Source organism: Diplotaxodon limnothrissa, linkage group LG17 (genome assembly GCF_057381915.1).
Source record: "Diplotaxodon limnothrissa isolate DT_005_m linkage group LG17, D_limnothrissa_male_GT1.1, whole genome shotgun sequence".
NCBI lineage: Eukaryota > Metazoa > Chordata > Actinopteri > Cichliformes > Cichlidae > Diplotaxodon > Diplotaxodon limnothrissa.
In genome coordinates, this window is record NC_140612.1 from 25,237,378 (window position 1) to 25,259,174 (window position 21,797).

The 21,797-nt window shown below is 41.8% G+C and overlaps 1 protein-coding gene across 1 annotated transcript in view; it reads right to left on the bottom strand.

Annotated features, from left to right (window-relative positions):
• Positions 1-21,797, bottom strand: part of syt1a (synaptotagmin Ia) — a 62,257-nt gene that overhangs the window by 18,534 nt on the left and 21,926 nt on the right. Inside the window, exons 3-6 of the mRNA XM_085375389.1 lie at positions 19,967-20,092; positions 9,132-9,299; positions 7,117-7,284; positions 17-134 (exon numbers count right to left, since the gene is read on the bottom strand). Coding sequence (XP_085231515.1) covers positions 17-134; positions 7,117-7,284; positions 9,132-9,299; positions 19,967-20,092 — 580 coding nt within the window. The remainder of the gene's footprint in view (positions 1-16; positions 135-7,116; positions 7,285-9,131; positions 9,300-19,966; positions 20,093-21,797) is intronic.

The window sequence follows — 21,797 nt, forward strand, 5'->3', positions numbered from 1 at the left end:
TTTCAATTCTCCTCACCTGACAAGCCTCCAACATCCATTTTCTTGAGGTTTTTGGCCTCAAGGATGACCACGGTCAGCTTGCCAGCAGTGGGGACATATCGCAGAGAGAAGCAGATATCACCCAGTTTTTCTTGCTGTTGGAAAAACAGAGACATTGCAGAGGTGAGAAAAACAGCTACTTGATGCAAATTTACTCCATCACATGTTCACACCATATGAGGATACATCAGAGAGAAAGTTGCTCATAAACATGTTTACTTGATTCTGCTCTCCACGAGCAGAAAGGGAAACTTTTAACATGCAAAGCTGCAAGTAGCAGGGTGTCTGTGCTAAAAGTCTAATGGTATTAAAGGTTAATGTACAGGATGCTGACACACTGAGTCATAAAGCTGGTTATAGTAATTACAGTCTAAATCATGATGGAGAAAGATATTTGCTTTAAGTGCACAGATTGGAAGCATTGTAGACTAAATCTAGGAGGGCTGGCACAGAAGACTCTGTGATCAGTGTGAAACTGATCCATTATCAGAAATCCTAACACAGAGCAGTGTCCGTCTGCATCAGTGTAATTAGAGTTGGAGGTGGAGAATATTAGTAGTGCTAAATCTACAAGCTGGCACAATCTACTGAAAAATTACTGCTAATGAAGCAGGGCACATTTTAAGCATTCATATTTACAGGATACAACTGTGCAGAACATATGGAGATCACAATAAAAAACCCCAAAATTAACAAAATGTGGAGATACTAGTTTTTCAGACAAATTTGCCTTAATAAGTGGAGCATTTTCCAGTGTATTGTACTCCACTGATCAAGACAAGCTGTTAACAATGTAATCATTATGTGAGCCAGCTGTCTGCTGCCCTGATAAATAATTTCAAAATACAGGAAAGAAAAATTAGGACAAAAACACTCTTCGATTACAGTGTAATTTGTCTAAACAGAGAAACTCAGCTGTCGCAGTGTTATACTTGAACTTGATTTCTTTAATGAAAGTCAAAATAGTTGGAATAAAAAAACCAAGAAAGTGTGAAAAGAAGAGGAGGATGCATTTAAGTTACAAAGCACACAAATTAAATCGAAAATTGTTTTTTTTTGCTAGGTGGCAAACAGAAATGCAGCATGTCAAATGTAATGTTTCAGATCAAAGTGTATCTCTGAGTCACAGCTTCAGAGTCAAAGCAATCAATTGTACAACAAGCGTCCTGAAGGTTTTCAATCGTCTGCCATGGATTTGATTCCTTGTTTGCAGGAAAAGCCCTGCACTGCACTTCACTGCTTCAAGCAAAGCACCATCACGACACAGGCTCATTATCTGAGACTGAAAAGAGATCGGTTCATATTCTCTCCATATCCTTTATCAACACCTGAAGCAGACACAGCCAATAACTCCCGCTTAGGTCGCACCTGTTTTACATCTGGTCATTTCGAAAAGAGGTTATAAATCAAAGGCAATCCAGATCCGAATATTGACTCTTCATCTTCCATCAACTTCCAATCAAGGTCTATTTCCTCATGTAGAATAGGAGTGCTGAAAATGGCTGCAGTGTGTTTTATATTGTAATGGACCCTCCCCTGCATTTCATTTGTCATCTGCTCCCCTGACTTGTAGCTGCTTTAAAAACCACAGACTAAATAGTCTTACTTTGATGATGGGAGTCGCATTTTAATGAACGCAAATGCATTCTCCTCTTGAGGCTAGTAAAAGAAGCAGTGACAGTTAATTATGCCTGTCAAGAGCAGTGACCGAGCTCTTTAATATTTTCTTTGAACTGTAAAAGGTCAGCCGCTGCTTCTTCAATGGAAAGGGCATTTTAGGGACTCCGATACTTCATATTTGACCTTAAAAATAAAGAGGATTGTGCTACTTGTGTATAGGTGAAGAAGAAGATTTTTACCTGAAAGCAGCTTTCTTTTCTCTCTTTTTTGAATATGCTTTCAGTGCCTTCTTTGCATTACAGATACTTAAATGAGACTTATTATATTTTCCCCTTTTTTGTCACCAATCACTTCGCTAGGTACACCTCTTCAACAGTTCATTCACAGAACTATCTAATCAGTAGGGATGCAACGATACTCGTATCGATATTTAACCGTTTGATATAGTGCTTTCGGTTCGGTACGCATATGTATTGAACAATACAAAATTTTTAAATTTATTTTATCAACTTTTCTTCTGACGATGCTGTTTGTGTTGAGAGCTCAGTGGATCTGCGTTCGACTACTCCGCCTAGGCTACACTGTCGAGCACAGATTCACTGAGCGCAGCACAAGCTAGCAAGACAGAAGCTAAGCTCATTGCAACATGACAAATTGAACCTCCCCCACCCTCATTCAGATCTGGCCTTTGGAACTATTTTGGTCTTCATGTGTGTCAAGTATGACCCTGAAGGTAAGCGCGTCATGGACAAAAGTAAAACAGTATGTCGGATGTGCCACGCAATGCTCAATTATATTGGTGGGAAACTAGTGTGTTAGCGCAGTTAGCTCGTTAACGTGTTGACGCCGTCCAGCCCCACGCACGGGGCGAGCCGCGGTAGCTCGTTAACGGAGATTTGCCGTGTTGTGGCGTTAACGTCATTTCAGATTAACGCTGACAGCACTAGTGGGAACACAACGAATATGACTGCACATTTACGCCGACATCATCCTCGTGCAAAGACAAGTGCAGGCAGACAAAAACAACAAGCATGCATGCTACAAACTTTACCCGAGTCATTTAGACAGCCGTTAGCACATGATTCTCCTCATGGGGACCTGATATGTTTAATATGCTGCTGAGAATATAGCCCAGAAGAAGCATATAGTATAGCTTTTATTTTTGAAAGAGCCATTTCTCTGTAATAAACTCTCTTTTCCAAAGATGAGTGATTTCTCGATCAGATAGATTTATTTTTTTATTACTTTGTTGTTTAAGCAACATTAAATTTAAAAACTGTACTTTTGAGTTAAAATATATATTTATAATTTTAATAAATGACTATTTAAAAACGCATGAACATTTTTTTGTATCGAAAAAATATCGAACCGTGACCTCAAAGTATCGAACCGAACCGTGAATTTTGTGTATCGTTGCACCCCTACTAATCAGCCTTAGGCCTACATTTGGGCATTGTTACGTTCCCCTGAGGGGTCTAGGCGGTGAGGGGGGAGTAACAAAAAGTGACCGGGTTAGAAAAAGGAGTCAAGGAGGCAAAAGGGTTAAATCAAAGAGTTTTATTAAAGTAGCTCAACTAAAAAAGACAGACAAGCCGCTATCACCATTTAAGAAAACAAACAAAACTCAGGCGTGGTCAATAAAGTAAAACGTAAGCCAAAAAGAAAGAGAGCAGCTCACTAGCTGCAAACCACAATAACACAGCTCACTAGCTGTAACCACTCACAAACACACTCATGGCACTCTGGCCCAGAGCTCACCTTTCCCTGGGCTTAAATACTTTTAATTACTGATGTGAGTCAGCTGTATAACAGGGAAAGGTGGCACCTCAGGCAGAAGAGGTGGTGGGACACGCCCACACAGGCACCTTCAGGAGGAGGCCCTGCTAGGGCCGTAACACCCCCTCCCATAAATACAAACCCGTGGTTTGTCAAATGATTATGATAACCAAAAAAACTAATCAAGTCCGTAACCGTCGCATCAACAAATTGCAGGCTTTCCACCTACCAAACCCCATAACAATGGTTAGGCATTGCCTGCGGAAGCTGCCAACCCCATCTCAATGGGTTCAAAATACTTACTGAGGGTGGCCGCAGACCCTCAAAACAATGTCTCATGTGATAGCCAGGGCTTTTTTGAGCCATCACATGTGGAGAACACAGCAGGCAGTCAGAAGACCTTACTGCAACAGTTTTCAGACGATTGCTCAGGTCACCGATACAGGCATGTTTGTTAGCCAGGGTTGCGGGTCTTACTGGTGGTTTTATACACAGCCTGTCCCCCTGCAGGTCATTTTGAGGACCTGGGAAATTGTCAACCAGTGGCAGCTCAGGGTCAGTTGACCTCTTACACTGACTACATGACACTACTGAGCAATTATGCTCCAAGTGTAGCCTCTTCGTAGGCCTGGCAACCTTGTCGGTTTGAGAGCCACGACTGACTTTTCTCAAAGCAGGCCCTTTTTGCTTTGAGTGTGCTTTCTGTTTGAGTTTCAGTCTCAAACAGTTAGCAACAAGGTGTCCAGGTTTGTGGCAGAAGAAACAAAGCTTCGTTCTGGGTCTCGAAACCACAACTTTTTCAGCCTCGTTAGCTGGCTCCCTCCTAGCTCTCCAAGATGTATTATAGTGAGAAGGGATGTCACATTCTACCGCATTTGTTTTATGAGTTAGGGTAAACTCATCGGCCAGTATGGCAGCCTGCTGTAAAGTGGAAACCCTCTGTTCACTTAAATAAAGAGCAATACACTCAGGAACAGAGTTTTTAAAATCCTCCACAAGCATGAGCTCACGTAACGACCCCAAACTGTTAACCTGGCTTGCAGAGCACCACCTATCAAAAAGCTTCGCCTTGTCCCTAGCGAAGTCAAGATAGGACTGACCCTGTGCCAACTCCAAACCTCGAAAATGCTGCCTATAGGCCTCAGGTACAACTTCATAGGCTTGGAGGACGGCACTTTTGATCTTTTCATAAACTAGGCCGTCATGCCTAGACAGACCAGAACAAGCTTCCTGAGCCTTACCCGTGAATTTACACAGCAACATCAACCCCCACACGTCTTCAGGCCACTGTAATGCAGTTGCTATGCTTTCAAACACACTGAAGAAGCTCTCAACACTGGATTCACAGAAAACGGGAACCAGGTGGATGTTATTGCCCACAAACGAGCTTCTAGACACCTGTGCACTGATAGCTGTATCATCCATTTCGGGGGTGGAGAAGGCTTAGCAAACACACCCTAATTAAGACACTACCACACCCGTCTGCCAACTCACTCAGCAACTACTGAACAATTAACAGAAAACTACACAACTTACTTTAACTGACCAACTTACCTCTTGCCACACACACATTAACAAATACAACTTACCCAGTTCCTAAGCACAACAACCTTTACCTACCTATCTTCTGGAGCATGCTGGGCTCGAGGCAACTTTAAAGGCAGAACTTCAGCGACCGGAGCCCTGAATTGCCTACCCCCAACAGGGAACTAATCCCCCCCCAGGATTACTCCGAAAATAAAAAAGGCAAAACAACAAAAGAGTGCCCGAAGGAAGAACTTAATAAGCTCAGCTGGACACTCACCTAACTTAACTGGGAAGTTGAATCTCTAAAGGTGAACAAAGCAAGATAATCAAAAACCAATTCCAACTCAAAACTCCCTTTTCAACAATCCCGGACGAGCCCCCACTTGTTACGTTCCCCTGAGGGGTCTAGGCGGTGAGGGGGGAGTAACAAAAAGTGACCGGGTTAGAAAAAGGAGTCAAGGAGGCAAAAGGGTTAAATCAAAGAGTTTTATTAAAGTAGCTCAACTAAAAAAGACAGACAAGCCGCTATCACCATTTAAGAAAACAAACAAAACTCAGGCGTGGTCAATAAAGTAAAACGTAAGCCAAAAAGAAAGAGAGCAGCTCACTAGCTGCAAACCACAATAACACAGCTCACTAGCTGTAACCACTCACAAACACACTCATGGCACTCTGGCCCAGAGCTCACCTTTCCCTGGGCTTAAATACTTTTAATTACTGATGTGAGTCAGCTGTGTAACAGGGAAAGGTGGCACCTCAGGCAGAAGAGGTGGTGGGACATGCCCACACAGGCACCTTCAGGAGGAGGCCCTGCTAGGGCCGTAACAGGCATGTAGATGGTACCACATAGACTAGGCTGAGTATTTCAGAAACTTCGGATCTACTGGGAACTCCAGCTTACAGAGAATGGTCAGAAAAACATCCACGAGCGGTAGTTCTCTGGGACAAAATGTAGAAGAGAATGCCTAGATTGCTTCAAACTGAAGGGAACAGTAAGTGAAATTAACTACTTCTTACAACCAAGGTATGTAGAAGAACATCTCTGAATGCACAGGACATCTAAGCTCAAAGCAGATGGGCTACAGCAGCAGAAGAAACACACCCATCAGCTACAGGAAACTCATGCTACAATGCACACAGGCTCACCAAACTCAGAGACTAAAAGATTGGAAATACATCGCCTGGTCTGATGTGTCTCAATTTCTGATGCAACATTTTCATGTTTGGGTTAGAATGTGGGGTCAACGAAAACATGGATTCCTCTATCCTTATATCAGTGGGTCAGGTGTAATAGTTTCTTGTCATACTTTGGACCTTTTGGTACCAACTGAGCATTGTTTGAACACCAAAACACCGAAGCCTACACAATTATTACTGCACCACCAATCCCTTTATGGCCACAGTGCACACCAAAGTGTACATATGCTTCTTGAACATGCTGGTAAGTTCGGTGTACTCAAATGGCCTTCATAGTCACCAGATCTCAAATCTGCAGCAACTGCGTGATGCGATCAAGCCAATATGGTTCAAAATGTGTGAGGAATGTTTCGAGCACCTTGTTGAATCTGTGCCATAAAGAATAAAGTCACCCGGGGTCTGTCTTACAATGATTCATTAATCAATGTTTAACTAAGAATAAGGAATACCAAGCATCACTTCAGTGTATAAGCCTGTCAGGTAAAGCTGCGCACAAGCTCACAAAAGAAAGTAACGTGATGCCCTTCAGTTTGAAAAACACCACCAACCTATTCTGCACCGTTATAATTAACCTTTAAATCAACCTGCTGTAATGCTAAAAATAAGGTTGGCAACACATGCTATATGCCATGACATTTACCATGAAAATTGAATCTCCTGGATTGGTGGCTGGGAAGTTACACGTCTGTTAATTGAAGGGGAAGTGCGGACATATGATTAAGTGACATTTCCAGAGGAGATGGATTACATCGTCGACCGCACCGCATTTGCAGTACAAGTTTGCTGAGCAAAATAAAATAATGCTTCTGATATCACTTATGCCCTTTTCATTAAAACTGCAGCTGCTAGATGTACAAATCTGTGCCTCGGCATGAGACAGGTGTCACAAAGTGATTTCAAATTGAGTTTATTTCTCATTTTATGAGGTGTAATTGCAAATTTTGGCAGACGTCTTACCTCCTCCTTCTCAGCGCTCTGCAGATCCCGCCACTCCTCTGTTATGTGGCTGAAGTCCACCTTGTTCATGGGCACCTTGATGTCGCCAATGGCATCATGCTTGGAGAAGCGGTCAAAATCGTACACCGTCATCACCAGTGTCTTCCCGCCAAGCTCTACATACGGGACCTGAAGTAGAAAGAGGCAAAGCATTTATGGCTCACCCAGGTGAGGTTGATTATATCTATTTAACAATGTAAAAAGCCCAGAACCTGACATTATTTCAGGATTATACAATTCTTAAGCTTATATTTGACTAATTTTAGCAGAAATTTATTTTTCTTTCTTTTTTTGTAGCCTACAAGTTGCTCAGACGACTCTTTTTCAAACCAATGTGACCACTAGAAGAAAAAGAAAAAAAAAGCTTTGGCATGATCTTGTATGAAGTTTAATTTTTAGATCATTGGTATGTTGTCACAAGCTCATGTGCTCAAATCTTTTCAATTGATTCGTTCTTCCTGCAAATGGGGGGCAGTAATGGGGCAAACCCGTCTGTATAACCCCGATGTTGACAAACTCAATGCACACATGAGTAATAGGCAGTGGATGTGCTTTCATTGTGGGTAGATTTATATCTAATGAAAGGAAAAAGTTACAAGAACCAAACTATAGAGGCTGCCCACTAGTGACCAGAGCATTCAGGTATGCAGTCTTTTTGAGCCTGTTTGAATTTGCAATAAAAGTTATTTAAAGGCAGGGCAGAGAACAGAGTGAATATAGTGACAAAGCAGTTTAGCATGAGCATAAGGGGATGACTGTCATGACTCTCGAGTCCAATGTTAAAGTTGTTGCTTTAATTCTCTTGGCCAGCAGGGGGCGACTCTTCTGGTTTTAAAATAAAGGAATTTGTGAAGAAATTAGAACTCCTCACTTCATTTTTGACCCTATTAAACGCTTTCCTTGTAACTTTATGGCATCAGTCACTAATTTTAAGTCAAATTCAATGGAACGTGAACATTTTTTTTATTATAGCCAAATTTAGGAAAAAAAAGGCTAAAAATTGAGCTTCACATTAATTTGCTACAGTTTTCGGTATGTTGTTTCTTCATTGTGCAGCTATCAGCTGAAGTCGGCTCTTCAGTTTTACATTTCACTTAAACCAAAACTAGCATGCTAATGACATAACAGAGACACCTGTCTAACCAAGACAGCAAACACACGGCAAATATGGTCAAGCCTGGTCTAAAAGAAGAAGAGGGTGACAGTTAAAATGTTCTTCTCAATGCTTCAAAACAGTCACCAGTTTGTCTTTGTTTATATGCAATCTATGACATTTAAAAAATCTTTGAATCTTTATTGTTAACCAAATAAAAAATGAAAAACATCTAACTATATCCTGATAAATCTCTGAATTATATGAAAAACAACTGACATATGACTGGATAGCGAGAGGAGTATCTTTTAATAAGACTGTCCTTGACCTTATCTCCCATAAACATCTCATCTTTTTGACGACATCACCACTTCTTATAATCCCATTTCCTGTTTGTTTCCCCCCACGATACATCAGAGATTCTGATTTAAGCACTACAAAAACACACACAAATAAATTCTGCATAGATATCACATCACATTATGCTTAACTTACACCAAACACCTGCGCTCTCCGCTCTTGGTTGAATAACAAAACTTTCCCCACTACTGAGCAGGGGCCACACATCCATTACAGCCGAGGCAAGGCCAGGGTGTGGCGGTGCATCTGCCTGTGTTAATCCCAATCACATCGAGCCTCAGTGTGTGTTTGTGTGTGTGTGAGTGTAACTGTGCGTGTGAGAGATATTCTGTCAGGAGCTTGTTAATGTGCCAGCTGGTTGCTGTCTCCACACCTTCCCAGCATTCAAGGCTGCATGCAAATTGGATTGTCAGTGGAAGCAAAAGATCTCCAGCAAAAAAAAAAAAAAAGAGTTTGTGATGCGCAGATGTTTCTTAAAATTCAGTGGAAGCAGATTAAATGTTGCTTTTATTGTAAGGTGCACCTTGAAGGTGAACTGCTCATTGAAGACGGGGTTGAGGGTCTTCCTGTGGACCTTGGTCTCAAATTTCTTCTTCTTGTCAGGCAGCAGGTAGACCTTTACGTATGGGTCAGATGTGCCACCCATGTCCATAGCAGGCAGCTCGGCCGCCTGAATGATCCCCACCATGAGCTGAGAAGGAAAAGGGGACAAGCAGAATCGTGAGCGAAGACCTTTCAGTGCTCATAGATCCAAATCATCATTACTTCCCCTGTCTTCCCACCAACACCCTTATAAAGAAATCATATCTTGGTTAAATTGCCTGTTCATTGCTCTAAGATCTAAAGAAAATGTGATTTTCCATCCTTATCTTTTAATATCACCAGCATTCATTGCTTTATAATGGTGTCCTGAAGATGATTCAAATCTGAAGAGTTGTTAAAGGTCAGCAAGTGTCAGACTTGGAATAAGCGGACTGTTTTTCTTCACATACGGCTGATAATTGATAACCACAATGGGGGGCCTGGGAGGCTGATTGACCTGCCAGTCAGAGCCTCTACTCAAAGGCCTCTCCAGAGGCCCAGCTAGTCAGTCAATCAACTTCGTATCAGGCACCCATCAAGCGGCAATCTGGAAGCCGACCAGGGCACTCAGCCATGGAGCTCTACAGCTGTCAGGAGCCGCATCGGTGTACTATGTGGTGCTACCACTGACGCAGTGGCAAATAAACAGTGACCTCCAGCCCAATCAGCATTAACCACCAGCATGATTTCGTTTTTGTTTTTTTGTTTTATATATAATATGCTATACGATTTCTGACAGCAGACTCAGAGCAAAAGCTGAGTTATATTTACATGTGTGGAGACATTGAGATGGACAAAAATGAAGGAATTCCTTCAAATCTAAATACATCCTGGAAAGAAGCACTTTTAAATCTTTAAATATAAACTTAAAAACTGGGTTTGTGGCTAAATGTTATACTTATTTAATAACTTTATTAACTTATTTACATAAGTTGCACATTTTACACATTTTTTATATACAGATAGATAGATAGATGCTCTTTTGTCTTTTTGTTTCATCAAACCTTCCATCTAGATTTTATGTAATCACACGTATTTAGTCAAGCATGAACTTCCATCAAAGGTGAAATATAGATAGGCTTTGATAAATGATTAACTGATTTTGAAGACATGTTTCCAGAAGTGCACACCCCTTTGATTTTCCTTCCTGAGCCACAGATTGATGTCTTCTTGGGCTTGAATCAGCTACATTACATAGCATAATACTGAAATTTGTTCACTTTTGAATTGTTTAAAAGATTTGGAAAAGTTTAGCAGCTCTGAAACACTTTTCTAACAGCTGTAACAACAAAGTGTTTTGAATGTCCTACACCTCTGATGCTCTCCTCCAATGCAGAACTCACATTTCAAGTTAGAAAAGCTCATTTCTCAGTCACTTTAATGGCTCAGTCACACTGGGGTAAGGATACAATAGCAACCTCCTTGTATCTTGGAAAAATCACTGGGTAACCAGTGATTGATTTTAAAAACATTTTTCATTGCTGTTGGAGACAGATTGCAAGAAGTTACAGTCACCAACTCGTCACCCAGAGGTTGAGCGTGTAACACCATCATAAAACGACCGCACAGGTTGCCTGTTGGGAGTTAACCTGTCTCCCAACAATCAGACTCAAACAGACTGGCGAAGATTAACAGATAACTGACGTCTTATTTATATATGAGACTAATTACAGCTCTGCAATTAATCCAGATTAGCTTGTCTGTGACATGTCTTTTTGCAATAGGGGACTTGACTCAACTGGTTGCTAATTGGTTGTATTCTGATTATATTTCTATGTAAAAAGAAGCTGAACGCCTCTGTGCAGTTACATTGCAGTCCTGTGACAACTACGCCACTATTTCTGAATTTGTTTTTCAAATCCATAAAGTTCTGGCTAGACTCTGAATGCAAGCAGTTAAAATGAATCTCCGTGTATGCAGACAGTCACAGACTTTTCACTTTTCTCAGAACATAAATGGGCCGGCTCATACATCAAGTGAGGATGTGCAGGTCTAATGTATGTCACAGATGCAAAATATACTTTAGCTTTAAAAACTGTCTGCTTGCCTCCACACATTATGTATGTATAACTTGATGAGAATTAACTAACTATAACTAATGAGAATATTTCTCCCTTAAAAACAGCTTTTACTCTACAAAATGTTTACATACCCAACAGTACAATGAGCTAAAAAGCTTCACACTTATTTGTATTTAATGTTCTAGATACAATATTTATTCATTGATAATTCAATAAAACATGATTATTGCACAGGTTTAGGTCAGAATGACATCTGTACCATTACTTGCTCCATATTTGCATAAGGACAGTAGTAAGAGTCAAAAAGGTTAAAGCACAAATACTCACATTAACAGACATTTTACATGACAGCAGCAAACATTAAACAAATACACAGTGGAAAGTTTGGGACTGCTTTGATTGCTGTTCACCAGGTTATGCACAACATTTTCATGACATTTCCAAAAACACACCAGTTATTACTGTGACTTGGCGTCATTTACCTTAACCTAAATGGAACCATGTTGTGCACTGTAGTGCTGTGAAGCGGCACTTGGATTTTAAGTGTAGCAATTTATCCTCCCGCGCTGTCCTGCTGATTTCCACCCATCCATCAGCACAGTCAGTGGGAGACACAGCATGTCACACCATCTTTACTGGGAGAGGCACCGACGCTCGAGAAGAGATACGAGCGGGACGTGGCTGGAAATGTTGATGGGCACTTTGCTGCTTCTGCTAATTGTACCTTTTCCAATCCTGTATGACACTCCATGTCTACAGAACAGACTGACAAGAGTTGTTTTTTTTCAAAGCTCATTAAAAATCCCACTGTTTAAAACCACACCTCGAAGACAGCTACTCTGGCGTTGAAGGTGATGTCTTTAAATATTTGTTTTCCCCAACTAACAAGGTAGAATTAATGGAAAAAGCACTTTAAATATAGAAAAGCTGAAAATCTTGCATTATCTCTTTCGTGTCTGTAATCATGTATGCATACTACAGTTAGTGTTCTAGTTTTAAAAGGGTAAATAAAAAGTGAATCATTAATAAACAATGTTATTTTCCTTGTGGCTTTCAAGAAACATAGATGCATGTCATTAGCATGTTATTACAGGAGGTTTCTTCCTGCTAAAAGGGAGTTTTTCCTTCCCACTGTCGCCAAAGTGCTTGCTCATAGGGGTCATATGATTGTTGGGTTTTTCTCTTTATGTATTATTGTAGGGTCTACCTTACAATATAAAGCTCATTGAGGCGACTATTGTTGTGATTTGGTGCTGTATAAATAAAATTGAATTGAATTGAATTTATGGAGAAATTTCAGAAGTTAATGGACATTTCTGGTAAATATGATTTTCTCTGTATGTAGACGGCAGCTGATTTTCAATTTTTCCCAATATATCACAATTAATGGCGTATTAGTATGATTCCCAAATTGACCACCAAACTGATAGCAGACTCGTGTCACTAAATCTCATTGCCGTTTTATCACCTTCTTGATGCCCCAAAGTTGCTTTGAAAACAGCAGCTGACTGTGAGTGGCTGCAGGCCCTGTCAAATTCATTGCATATGGTTGTTTTCCCTAGCTTCACTGTAGCATAACAATTCTGTTCTCTCTTTGTTTACCATCCACCAACTTGCTGCACTTCTCTCAAACTTGACATTTAGATCATATGGACAAATACAGCTAACCGAGTCGCTACTTCAGGCTAGCACCAATAGCAAGTCAAACCCATCATTATAGACTCTCAGGTTAAAGAAGCAAACTTAACAGCAATAAAAAAAACATGTTTACAGCCCAGTACAACAACAGCTGAGGTGTGTATGGATAGTTTCTCCCTTCATAACAACTGTACAACAGGTGTAAGGCTTAAAGCTTTGAGTTGTCGCCTTTTTGATTGACTGCTTTGACTGCCTCTTCGGATGCTGTAACAGTCACAATTGTGTGGTGTCTCTTCAAGACAACCTAAATTAAGGGTTAGTGATTTCACAAGGATGCACCACTGCCCTCTGTTAGAGTATGGGAGAAGCGTGCTTGCATGTGAACACGTGGCCTGAGATGGACCTTAAAATTTCACCTCAATAACTCAAGGTAGAGTTACGGGTTGTAGAAACACTGCAGTTCATTTATGATAAGACAGCAGCCGTTCACCCAGGCCTTGTAAGGTTGGTGAAGAGAGTGTGTATTAAAGTACAAGCACTATAGAATTCCCAGTACCAGTGTGGTCGTTGTTTGTGACTGTCCTGCTAAGTGTTTCTGCCGCCTCCTCTCAATACAACCCACGTTACTATGCACAGTAGCGAATTGCTGTTAAACCTTACCTACAATAATTTAAATCATTACATTATACATTTGGTTTTTTGGTTAGTGGTGCCTTATCTAAAAATAATTTAGCAGTTACCTCTGTGCATTGTTCCAATAAAGTTTTTAAAAACAGCCTGCTAAGAATTATGGCTCCAAAACACCAGCCTGATGACAGCCAAAATTTAAACATCTGACTAACCATTACACCTCTGCGATAAAGCAAAATAACAGTGGCTATGTGTTTGCACATCTGTGTGGGCTTTTCTATTTAACTATGGGACTCTAGCCCTCTCACAGCAAACGGCTGCTGGTATTAACCCCCTTTTGTTTATATGTTACTCTTCAGTCCAGTGAGCAGATGACCAGAATGGGCACAGGATGGTGATTCAGCTCTTGGCACCTGATCTTCGGAGGGTTTTGTCCCAGTGCATAATGCCTGTGCTGGGACTCCACACACATGCACACACTTCCAAAGAAGCCTGAGACGGATTTGCCGTCCTGAAAAATAGTCCGCCAATGTGCAGTGGCTTTGTGTGTTATTTTGGAAATGAACTGATTGGGGGGTATTCTGAAATAAATAATAAAAACCCAATAATATGAACGATTTCCTAACTGGACACAATGCCGTATGCCTGCTCTTGACCTGCAAAGAAGAGCAATGAATATGGTAATGATGTTGAAAGTAGGAATGACATTCTAATTCTCTCCCTGCTGTGCTTAGAGGGCTCTTTGTGGTTCATTTGCTGTGTATTTGCCTCATGTAGCCGTGCCGCCTCTCCATAAATGATTTGGATCTTTTACAAAACCTTTCGTCTCATTAGTGTATAAACCCAGTGTCATCAACACCAGGGGCAGCAGCCATTTGTGGTGGTTAACAGACAGAAACAAAGCTGAGATTCTTTTTGCCACGAGGACTTGACATTAATCTGCAAGTCTTATCCCACTCAGCCTGATCTCCTTGCCTCGGTTTTGTATACACAGACACACCAGTGATTCCTTCTTTGTCTTGGCAGGGTGGAACATTTACTGACAGAGTTTTAGGTCACTGGGGAACATTTGAAACACATACAATTAATTAGTTATTAGCGCTTACGGCGGTATCTTAAAGGAGAAGCAGATTTTTGAATATCTGTGACAAATTAGTCAGAGTTGTCTGTGAAGCTTACTGATGACATTTTGTTTCCGGAGGCAAACAACTCCACTAGCACAGGACATTTGGGGTTCGTAAACATAGCAACAGCATTACTCACAATCCAATAAACTGACTGGCTGGTAGTAGTAGTAGTGTGCTTCCCCCCAAACATAAGGCCCAGGGGCCACTGGAACAATTGTTGGAAAATTTTAAGGGCATACATTATTTATTTGTAAAAATTTGTATTTTTATGTTTTTATGCTTTTCCTACTTTAACAATTTATTTAATTAAATGAAATAAAAGTTGTCTTTTTAAAAAATATCTAATATAGAAACTTACTGTGAAATTCTTTTTCTCTACAGACTTTTCTGTGAATCGACAAAAAACACCCTTTCAAGTTAATCCCAAATATTTGTGCTCTAAGATTTACTTCATTTCCTACCGACGCATTTCCTTATTATGCAGATGACATACTGCTGAAATTAGACTTATTTCCTTAAGTTGGGATATCTCAGGATTAAATGTGTGGTCAAATGTCTCTACATGGACAGAAATTAGACTTTAACTGCTCCTACTTAAGATGATAGTAGGCTGTATGTGGTTTGACATCCCTGCTGCACATATTTGACTCGTTATACCCAAGGCTCCAGCAGAATACAAATCTGACTGTGAACCTAAAAAACAAAGTGAATATCATTCACTATTTAAAGCCTTTTGCCACACAAAAGGTTGATACTGGACTAAGGTGCAAAGGCCTCAAGGAAAACCTACATACTTCATGGGTAGCTTGGCAGCTAGTGTAGATATCCCCCCTGTTCACTTATCCATGCAGGGGGTGTATAAAGCAAACTCATGATAGGAGGATTGCTGTTGCCTGCTGTTAGAAGTGTGCTGAATTTTTACTTACCTCCATAACAACTGTACTTATATTTCTAATTTTCATATGTATCTCCTGAAAGATTTTCTCCTGCAGAAAGGACCCTGTTCTTTCACTAACTCCATAAGTGTTACGAGAAATTATGCTCGAGTATATAAAACTTCAGTTTTAACATATTGCCACAGATATCGCCACCACACCAGCCCTCTGCATGCCCTCCTTCACTACATCCATGACCCTCCTCTGCGGTTTTCTTCTTTTCCTCCTGCCTGGAAGATATAGCGACAAAATGATAATGGCTTAAAAATATAGCATCAATCCATATGATGCAAACTGTGTTTTTTCCATATGTGACATTGGAGGTGACAATTACTATCTTCATACTTATTTCTAACCAAGACTGCCAGATGCGTTTGGGGTGGGGATTGCCCCACCTTCACTTTACACCATTGTTCTACATTTTCTAATAAGCGATCCAATTTTCAATTATTCCTGTCCACTCAGTTCAGTGCAGACATTATGAAGTCTTTTTGTGTTGTGTTGACTGTTTTTTTTTCCCACTCTAAGGGCCCCTGAAATTTAACAGACTTCAAAAGACAACAAATAGATTTTTTTATGCTATTACAATTCATGCAGGCCCAATAGGAACAAATTCACTGAGAGCAGTTTTCATTTTTTCTAAAATTTTACGTAATAAATTTTGTATTCAGTGATCTTAAAGTAATAAAAGAGCATTTTTTTGTCTTGTTTTTTTGTCATTTCTGCACAAATAGATGCACTTTTAAGAATCTGTAACTTCCCATTTCTCTATGTACGTATGCGTACATAGATACAGTGAAATGTATTCTTATGATAAGACTCTAAAAACAATCTATACATTAGAAAATTGATGTATCTCTTGATTGAAACCCCCTGAGGATCACCACTTTTGTTCTTGTTCCCTGTTTTATCTGAACTCTGTGCAATAACTGTTTTCTGTAAATTGTGTTTATTTATTTATTTTGCACATTTAAGGGTATTTGTGTGTTAATTTGCATGATTTTGTCCCCACTGTGAAGAGAAAGATGGTGGTGGTGGCTTGTAGGTAGGTGAACCCATCTTTCTATGGCAAGGTTACCTTTTAAAATCCCTGCTTTCAGCCTCTTCAGACGGTAATTTTGATTTTACTTTTTGAACCCCCACCACCCACCCACATATCAAATGAAACTGCTGCCTGCGTAACTACAAACTATCCCAAAACTAGATGCTTCTTGTGTTTGCCTTCTCTGTGGAGAAGGCAAACGAACTTAACAACTTCTTCAACAGGTTTGACCAGCCCACAACCCCCCCACCCTCACCTTCACTACAGAGTCCAATCCCCACTCTCCTACCTCCCTCGCTTCCCCCCCTTCCTGACACCATGACACCCCCCTCCTCCAATCCCTCTCTCAGCAGCAAGACATCTCCCCCCCTCCCCTCCTCCCAAACATCTCCCAGTGTCACAGTGGATCAGGTCAGGAGACAACTGAGGAAGCTTCGCCCCAGAAAGGCAGCAGGCCCAGACAAGGTGTGTCCTAGGATGCTAAAGGCGTGTGCTGCTGAACTTGGGGAGCCGCTACAACGAGTCTTCAACCTCAGTCTGCGACTGGGGAGAGTGCCCGCCCTATGGAAGACATCCTGCATCGTCCCGGTCCCCAAAAAGAACCGGCCCAATGAGCTGAATGACTTCCGACCGGTGGCACTGACGTCACATCTTATGAAGACTCTAGAGCGGCTCTTCCTCAACCTCCTCCGACCACAGGTACAACATGCCCAGGACCCACTACAGTTTGCATACAAGGCGGGTGTCGGAGTGGAGGATGCCATCCTGTACCTCCTACACAGAGCCCACTCACACCTGGATGGGGGAAAAGGCACGGTCAGGATCCTGTTTCTTGACTTTTCCAGTGCCTTTAATACCATCCGGCCCTGTATGCTTCAAGAAAAACTGAACAGGATGGAGGTGGACCCCTGCCTGGTGGCTTGGATCTCCGACTACCTCACCGACAGACCACAGTACGTCAGGCTGAAGGACATCACGTCTGACACAGTGGTCAGCAGCACAGGAGCACCACAGGGAACTGTGCTGTCCCCTCTTCTCTTCACCCTGTACACCTCTGACTTCTGCTACAACTCTGAATTATGCCACATTCAGAAGTTTGCAGACGACACAGCCATCATGGGGTGTATCTGGGATGATCAGGAAGAGGAGTACAGAAGTCTGGTGAGGAACTTTGTCGCATGGAGTCACACAAACCACCTGCAACTCAACACCTCAAAGACTAAGGAACTGGTTGTGGACTTCGGGAGGTCCAGAGAAGGTCCACTGCCGGTTCAGATAGAGGGGGAGGAGGTGGAGGTGGTCAACAAGTACAAGTACCTCGGGCTGTGGGTGGACAATAAACTGGACTGGTCATGCAACACAGAGCACCTGTATAAAAAAGCCCAAAGCCGACTGTACTTCCTCAGGAGGCTGAGGTCTTTTAACATCTGCAGGAAGCTCCTGAGGATGTTTTACCAGTCGGTGGTTGCTGGAGTACTTTTCTATGCTGTGGTGTGCTGGGGGAGCAGCACAGCAAAGAAGGACTCATCCAGGCTGGAGAAACTGATCAGGAGGGCTAGCTCTGTGGTCGGCATGAAGCTGGACACTCTGGTGACAGTGGCAGAGAAAAGGACATTAAAGAAACTGATGGACATTATGGACAATGCCAGACATCCTCTGCACACGGCCATAAACAACCAGAAGAGTCTGTTCAGTGACAGGTTGCTTCTCCCAAAGACAAGAACTAACAGACTTAAAAACTCCTTTGTCCCACACGCCATCAGACTGTTTAACTCCTCCCTGGAGGGGAGAGGGAGGGGAAACAGGAGGACAAAGGAGGGGGGAACAACTAAGCTGTAGTGCCTCTTCACCTCACTGTGCAATACCTTTTGTGCAATACTTTTGTAAATAGTCAACGGTGCAATAGACTCAATACTTGAAATGTGCAATTCACTTGTATTTTTATTTTTATTCCTATTTATTCTATTTATCCCCTTCGTATATTTTATTTATATTGTCTCTGTATTTATATATATATATGTGTGTGTGTGTGTGTGTGTGTGTGTGTGTGTGTGTGTATTATATATATATATATATATATAATATTCTGTAACTCTGTAACTTCTGTCGGTGCTGTGCTTTTTTGGAAATCGAATTTCCCAGAGGAACCCACCCGAGGGATTAATAAAGTTCTATCTAATCTAATCTAATCTAAAAGCAATATGCCAGTAATAACAGGAATTTCACACACAGCATTTAGCCAATCACCCGTACCAGTTCTCCCAGGGCAGTTTTTTGGTACTCATGTTGATTGCCTGGCAAAAAAAATAAATAATACAAAATCCTGAAGGCCACTGTGCCTCTGCACTGTGTCCCTCGTGGGGCTAAAAGTGGGTCAGATAAACTGCCGCCTCCCCTCAGGTTTTTAGCTCTGCCTGTTGTGAGTTTCACCGGCAGTGAGTCGAGCCCGGCTTTTCTCAGGTCACCGTCACAAAATGTAAAAATTGTCATCCATTCATTACACTTGAGCTCCACTGTGGAGCTTATTACCTGTGTAATCAAGAACCTCATAGAGACCTGTCAGCGCCTCCCGCTACATGACAGATCAACTCTGTGAAAAGCAATATTGTCCACATAATATCCCTCTTTTATGAAATGACTGCTTCTCTAACAGAAATAAGGGGCTGGTTGACTGAACACAAATAGCATCTGCACAACATAATTATATTAGCACCATTACTGTCTTTTGTAATCTGTGAATTGATGAATATTTCACAATTTTAACACAAACAATTGTTGAATACAAACCAGAGAGACACGTAAGATCTGGGCGAGCATTTTTTGTGAAAAAGGTAGAGGTTCCAACACTGGCGTGTAGAGGAGCATTGTGTGTTACCAGCTAATCTCTGGCTGTCAGTTCTGCTTAAAATGGGGAGTTAGCTAGCCTAGTGAGGGACAGTGTGTTCATGCACCGCATCTATTATCTGTCACACAACATCTGGCACCAGGAAGTTGATGTGCTTCCTCATTCTGCTTTTTAAAACTCAGTCGCTGGGAAAAAATAAAGCAGATGGATATCTGCAGGGGCTGTATTCAATCAAGTAGAAAGAAAGAAACAAATACAGAGACAAACTAAATCCCAATAGTATACTGTATCTTTACCAGGCTCCATGGCAAATGCACAAACTCGACCACCATGATATATCCCTGTGAGATTGCTCTCAAGCTTCAATGATCAAGCAACTATGAGAGGAAAATGTTGTGCAAAACCTGGTTTGGGTCCTGTTTATTCTCTGGAGAGATGCAAACTTGGACCTCAGAGGCTGGGTGTGGCCATACTTACAATGAAGGATCTTTCTCAACAACGACACACACTGAGGGAGATTTGGAGAACAGATCCTTACCGTATTCTCTGTGAAATTGTAATCCAGGGAGTACTGTAATTTGCCCAGTTTCTGGTCCTCCTTGGGCTCTGCCTCTTTCTCCGTTTCAGTCAGCCCTGTCTCCGCATCCTCCTCATCCTTCAAGGCCTGAAGGAGACACCCACCAAGAGTCAGTGTCGCCTGTTTGCCGCTGGTGCTAGCACCCTGCCAGCCATTCCCCGCCCAGGTCCTGCCACCGGACCTACTCCTGTAAAAGCTCCCACTTGTTTTATGGTATACAAGGGAGAGGGGAGGGGGGGGGGGAGCAAGCACTAAAACACCATAGCAGTTAACACCAGGACATGCTGTGTGATGCACTAAAACCCCGGGCCTGGTCCCCCGATGGTGCTTTTCTATCAATCTCTGGGTTTTTCAGTCTGAAGGGGGGGAAAGATCAAATGATGGCGCCAGAAATGAGAATGGGCAGGCATTAGTGGAAGAAGAAGGGTGGAGGGTGGAGAGAAATTAGAGAGAGATGATAAAAAGAGGCAGACAGAGAGAAAGAAAGAGATGCCTCTAGAAAAGATCATAGTAAGACAATTCCCTTGATGTTATTTCAGGCAGATCAAGTCTCTGGCAAAAACACATATCAACTGGGAACTGTCCGAAGTGGCAGAGAGTGAGAAGTGAAGTTGCCCTTTCCTAGACTGACACTGAGGTGAGGACAGCAGGTGGTGGCTCTGGTGATAGTGAAGGGGGTGTGGGGGGTGGAGGAGTTTGTTATAAGAACAACATGCGATTGAAGAGGCAAAGACTAGGTCTCAAGGTCATTCATTCAGCATCAAAAGTTGCCTTCCAAGAAGTCTCTTTCACTAGGCATGCAGAGCATTCTCTGTTGTACAAAACAGTGCTCTTATGTGAGTCCCCATTCCCAAAGTTTGGTTACATCCTCAAACATACAGTCGCATTGTCATCATAGCCCTAAAGGTTGAATGTTACCCCCTACGCCGATGGTAGCTAGAAGCATCATGCCAGCGGTGGGTGGGTAGATGTTGGTTAAAGGGGTTGTAATGTACCTCCCTGCTCCAGTTTGTCAAGTTGTGAAAGCAAAAGGCTGAACAACACTGATTGGTTTTAAAATTTGCCACTGAGCCACCTGGTCTCTGTCTTTGGTGAGCAAATCCAGTTGGGGCCTTTTTTTTTTCTTTCTTTTTTTAAAGACAGAAAAAGAGAAGCGGGTAAAATGATTGAGGAAATAATATTCCCTAATTTAACGAAAGTGTTTCCTTTAAACCAACTTGTGTGCGACTTTGCTACACCTGGGTTGACAGATGTGGTTGCAGATGCTGTGAAGCTTCCTTTTCATCACTAAGCTTCAAAAGAGCTTTTACTTGTAGAGCCTCTCAATCATTCTAGTTTGCTTGCCACCACTCGTTTGAAATGCAAATGAAAGATTCAAAAGGCAGGAGACTTTAGCTTGGCACGAGGATCAGTGTGGTTCAACCTTATCAATGCGCACCCAGTGTTTCTTTCATACATATATATGTGCATATGCAGCTTGTACACACATATATGCAGTCGATATACATGTACTGTATGCATAGTTACATATATTTGGTTCTATGGGAGTAGTAGTTGTTTTCAAGAGGCTACAAAAAAAACGTCAGAGCAGCAGGCTTAAGAAGATCCAACAGCAATTAGGAACCTACCGCCAGTGACCATCCCGAACAGTCATCAGACACAACACAGATAAGGAGGACATAGAAGGAAGAAACACAAATTAAAACAACCACACACAGGAGTTAACACACCAGAGTCTGGGCACACCAGGAGAAATGACCGCCTGCCTCGAAAGTGGCAGATTCACCAATCT